At 33.5% G+C, this 5,745-nt stretch overlaps 1 protein-coding gene across 1 annotated transcript; it reads left to right on the forward strand.

Moving 5' to 3' along the window:
- Nucleotides 1-65: 65 nt before the first annotated feature.
- LOC125198741 (T-complex protein 1 subunit alpha-like) lies at nt 66-5,273 on the forward strand (the record flags this gene model as incomplete). Its single annotated transcript, XM_048097030.1, has 8 exons — nt 66-314; nt 626-722; nt 1,027-1,113; nt 1,642-1,776; nt 1,996-2,100; nt 2,902-3,030; nt 3,127-3,230; nt 5,177-5,273. Coding segments are annotated over 8 exons (1,003 nt in total), but the record flags the coding sequence as incomplete, so codon positions are not given.
- Between the last annotated feature and the right edge of the window lie 472 nt (nt 5,274-5,745).

Below are 5,745 nucleotides of genomic sequence, written 5' to 3' on the forward strand. Positions count from 1 at the left end.
AAAAAGGTTCCTGAATATGCATGAATTCTAGCTTCACATCACTGTTTTAACCGTTGATCTGGAAGAAGTAGCTCAAATGATATTGGTAATATTCAGGGAATCAATATTCTTAAAGCCCATGGTAAAAGTGCCCGAGATAGCTACTTACTGAAGGGGTATGCTCTCAACACGGGACGTGCTGCACAGGGCATGCCATTGAGGGTTGCTCCAGCCAGAATTGCTTGTCTTGATTTTAATCTTCAGAAGGCAAAAATGCAAATGGGTGTCCAAGTTTTGGTCACTGACCCCAGAGAGTTGGAGAAGATTCGTCAAAGGTGATTTATTTTATTCATTTCTTGTAAGATATTGTGTCCTAAACAAGGCAGTTGACTTCATTGTAATCTATTTAGCATCTTTTCATTAGTTGGATCTATAATTCTGTATTTCTGGCCCACACATTAATTGTATCAGGCAACCGTAAATAAATTTGCATGTTTTGGAGATATGCATTTTTACTGGTGTTGCTTATTCATATTCTATAGTTGCTCGTGTATATTAAGTGCCGTTTGAAGGCCACAGCAATTTACCCGCACAACTTCCCTGAAGTTTAAATGTACTAACAATTGATTGACCTCTTGACTTTTAGAGAAGCGGACATGACAAAAGAACGTATTCAGAAACTTCTTCAGGCAGGAGCCAATGTAATTTTAACTACAAAAGGAATCGATGACATGGCACTCAAGGTCTGCCTTCAGCACAACCTTAGTCGCATAGAAGTTCTTTCATCCTTTATACTGGCAGATACATGAAATAACTTACTGTTTTATTATGCTTCCATTTTATAGCTTGCTTTTTATTCATCCATGTAAAAATAAGCCAATCTTGTATGATAACTGGGCAAACAGTGGAAACACTGCTGGAAAGGGTTGAAGTCAGAACCATTTTCATTAAGCCATGAAATAGAATATTGTTGTATTGTGCTAACGTATTATCTTTGCACATCTACTTGGTTTTCTCTTGTTGTGACTGTGTGTTATACTGTAACAGTATTTTGTGGAGGCTGGTGCAATAGCAGTGAGACGTGTTCGCAAGGAAGATCTGCGTCACGTTGCCAAGGCAACTGGTGCTTCTGCGGTAGGTTTTGCTTCTTATCTTCCAACTGCCTGTCTTATATCTTTTGTTTGTTCCCATAAACGTTTAAAAAGGAAGATTAATTATTAGTATTATGGATGAGTTCAGATTTAGAATGACCTAAGAGATGGTTATGCTGAAATCATGACTCGACGGCTCGACCACCATATATAGTTACAAAAAAGGGTTTAATGAATATGACCACGAAACTGAAGTGTGGTATCATAATTCATAACGATATGGTTGCTTAAAGAGGTCTCCTACTATTATTCATTTACTCGAGTTAATATCCCTAACTTCCCGTTTACCATTTTCTCATCGATGATGCTACTTATAAACAACAAAATTAAGTCCAATATAAGTATGACAGTTCTTGAGATTTGTCTTTCTCAACAAGAGGCATAGGCTTATATGATTTTCTTTTTCTAGCTATCAAATTTCTATTTTGAGATCTCTTGCTTTGGAAAAAGATAGAGTGAAAAACTGTTATCATTTTTTATGTATCAATCCTTAATTGTTGCTCCTATGCAGGTTTCAACTTTTGCTGATATGGAAGGGGAAGAAACATTTGATGCATCACTTCTGGGACATGCTGATGAAGTAGTGGAGGAACGAATTGCTGATGATGATGTGATTATGATAAAAGGAACCAAAACCTCAAGTGCGGTATGTATTAGCTCTGAATTCTTTAATACTAAAATGATTTCTTGTCCTGCTGAAATGCTTGAGCTACTTCTGATAGTTTGCAATTTGATGAGTTGGTTGGTTCAACTCCCAATCATTTTTATTCATGAAAATGCTCATTTTTTAAATGTATAGATTAATGTCTTACAGTAACTTTCATTCAGTATTATACATATTGACCTGGAATTTGCTTTTTTTCAGGTTTCATTAATACTTAGAGGTGCCAACGATTACATGCTTGATGAAATGGACAGGGCTTTGCATGATGCCATATGCGTTGTCAAAAGGACTCTTGAATCTAATACTGTAAGATTCTGTTGTCATTTATTTTGACTGTGGCACTCTGTCTAATTTTTCGTATATTCCTTAAGTATTGAACTTATTTTTCTATTAATTGTTGTCTCTTTCTTAGACTTGATATGTCTATTAGTTTTACTTAAATGCTACACATCTTGAAATGCGCTTGTTATTTTTATGCTTAAATTTCAAATTTATAGGTAACACATTGTTGCTTACTACTCCCCCTGTCCCATTAAATATTCAACGTTTGCTTTTGTGCACTTGTTTTGAAAAAATTATAATAAATAACTAAAGTGGTGAGAAAAAAAGTAATAGAGAGAATGATGTAGAGGAGAGTCCCCTTTATCATATTCTCTTTTTTACTTTATTTTTTCTCCACTTTAATTATTTATTACTACCTCTGTCCCTGAAAATTTGATACAGTTTACTATTTCGGTCCGTCCCCGAAAATTTGATACACTTCACTTTTACCATTTTTGGTAGTAGACCCCATATTCCACTAACTCATTCCTACTCACATTTTATTATAAAACTAATACTTTAAAAGTAGGACCCACCTCCCACCAACTTTTTCAACTCACTTTCCATTACATTTCTTAAAACCCGTGTCGGGTCAAAGTGTAGCAAATTTTGGGGGACGGAGGTAGTATCATTTTTCCAAAACATGTGTGAAAAAGCAAATGTTTCATATTTAATGGGAAAGAGGAGTATTATTCAAGCCAAATTTTAAACATTTAGATCTGACAAAAACATAGACAATTGTCATAGATACAAGTACCTCATCTTCTTGAGTTCGATGAAATATAGGTTGTTGCTGGTGGAGGTGCAGTTGAGGCTGCCCTATCTGTATATTTGGAGAATTTAGCTACAACTCTGGGGTCACGGGAGCAGTTGGCCATAGCTGAGTTTGCTGAAGCTTTATTGATCATTCCTAAGGTACTTACAAGCAAACTTTGTTCTTGATTTTATTTCATCAAAAGCTCATAAGTTATCTTTTGCCAACTGAAGTGCATCTGGATATTTTCCTTCTAGGTACTTGCTGTCAATGCTGCTAAGGACGCTACTGATTTGGTTGCTAAACTACGAGCTTACCACCACACTGCACAGACCAAAGCAGATAAAAAGCATTTGTCAAGGTATATATCGCATATTAGCAGTATTACACTGCTTAGTTGTTTTGGTGTTACTACCAAATTGTACATACGATGCATGTTAATAGTTATCTATATGAATAATAATTTTATCTGTATCGGAAACAGATAAGTCTTATTTTAAATTTTTATAGATTCTAGGTATAAAATTATCCTTATCTGAAGTAGATTATAAAAATATACACCTATACAATGAATTTACTACCATCCTTAAAATTATGATAAGGATATTATAGGTGTATCAGAATTGTAAGAATTAATTATATACATACACCTATACATGAAATGACTAAACTATCCTTAGATTTATAATATGTAAAAATATGTAAAAATATGTAGGAATATGCACTTTTATAATAGTAATAGATTCTCTAAGGCCCTTCTTGGTATGGTGGAATGGAATGGAGGAATGGAATGACATTCCTACCTCCATTCCATTCCTTTGCTTGGTAAATATTTTGTTAGGAATCACCATTCCATTCCACATGGGAATACCCATTCCATCCATTTAGCTAAGGAATGACCATTCCATTCCATTCCATTTTCCTTTCTTCTTATTTTAAAATTTAACAAAATTATATAAATATTATTTTATATTATATTTAAATTTAATATTATCACAATTTTACAATAACATTAAAATTTTAAATTTTTTAATAATTGAAAAATCCACACACACTTCACACACTTCACAAATTTCACACACTACACACACTTCACACACTACACACACTTCACACACTACACAAATTTCACACACTACACAAATTTCACACACTACACACACTTCACACACTACATACACTTCACACACTACACACACTTCACACACTTCACATTCGCACACTTCACATTCGCACACTTCACATTCGCACACTACGCACATTTCACACACTACACCCATTTCACACAGTTCACATACTACACACTCTTCACACATTTTCACACAATGCACACATTTCACACAATGCACACATTTCACACACTACACACTACACACATTGAACACACTACACAGTACACAAATTCAAAAATAGGATGCTTGAAATGTGTTACATGTGATTAGTGTTTGTAGTGTGTGTATTGTGTTAAATGTGTGAAATGTGTGTAGTGCGTGAAATGTGTGAAATGTGTGTAGTGTGTGTAGTGTGTGAAATGTGTGTAGTGTGTGAAATGTGTGTACTGTAGTGTTATTTTTGGTAGAATCAACATATTAATTATTCATATTTCATTCCATTCCATTTCTATAATAATTTGTAGGTATCAAACATAGGAATGGAATCAATCAAGGAATAACAATTCCATTCCTTTTGCATTCCTTGTACTTACCAAGCACAAGAATGACCTTCATTCCATTCCCTCCTTATTCCATTCCATCCTACCAAGTAGAGCCTAAGAGAACAAAATACCCTCAAATTAACAACCTTAACTTCAATCATTCTCATCATTGTTAATTTTATTTTCTTTATTTACCGTTGCCCAAGGATCTCATTTTCTGTTTAGGTAAGCGTTAGTAGTGTTTTGAAACATCTTTAGGAATTAGGATCGTAAGCATGTTTAACATTGGCTGTTTAAATTGGTTAGCATAGAAGGATGATGGTATCAGTATCATATTGGTTTGCTCTGCATTTATTAATTACCTTTGGTTTAATACTAATTGAGGTTGCTAGATGATTATGAGTCATATAATTCAATCATTGATGACTGTCACTTGAATCTTAAATCCATATTATGTGACACTGGAGTACCTGCATTTTGCCTGGAATTTTATTGTTCCACTGTTGTTTTTATATCTTCGAATCCCTAGCATAATATAATATTGAATTTATTCATCATATGGTAAATCTAGTAAAAATGCTGCAAAGAACAGTTGTTCTTGGCCTTGATGGAAGGCGCTTTTGTTGATGATACTTCCTTGTTTATTACTGCAGTATGGGTCTGGATCTGATAAATGGTACCGTTCGGAACAACTTGGAAGCTGGAGTTATTGAGCCTGCAATGAGCAAAGTGAAACTAGTCTTAACCCACGTGCGATGCACGACGGAATATTTTTTTGTCATACAATTTTAAATTGTTAATCGATTAATTAAAATAAGAAACAATATAATTATATACGATTTAAAATAGAAAAATATACTACTATGTAATAAAAATTCAATAAATATATACTCCTCAATTCATTTTACACCTAAAGACATTAACTTAAACATATTTAAAATTGAATTGAGACAAACACAATTATTTGGACAATGATAAAGAGACTACATTAAGTGTTGACATTTTTGAAAAATATGTTTAAAACAATCCTTCATATTTCTCTACTAAAAATAATAAATTGTGTAAAGATGAAGATAAATACTATGTATGTTTGAGTTAAGGATGTTACAATTCTTCTCTCTCTAAGAACTGTAAGAAATATTGAGATAAAATTCTGGAACCATATACACGCGGTACTCTAACTTTTGTAATCAAAGGAAAAAAACAACAATAAATGAAATGG

The sequence above is a fragment of the Salvia hispanica genome, unplaced genomic scaffold (genome assembly GCF_023119035.1).
Source record: "Salvia hispanica cultivar TCC Black 2014 unplaced genomic scaffold, UniMelb_Shisp_WGS_1.0 HiC_scaffold_228, whole genome shotgun sequence".
NCBI lineage: Eukaryota > Viridiplantae > Streptophyta > Magnoliopsida > Lamiales > Lamiaceae > Salvia > Salvia hispanica.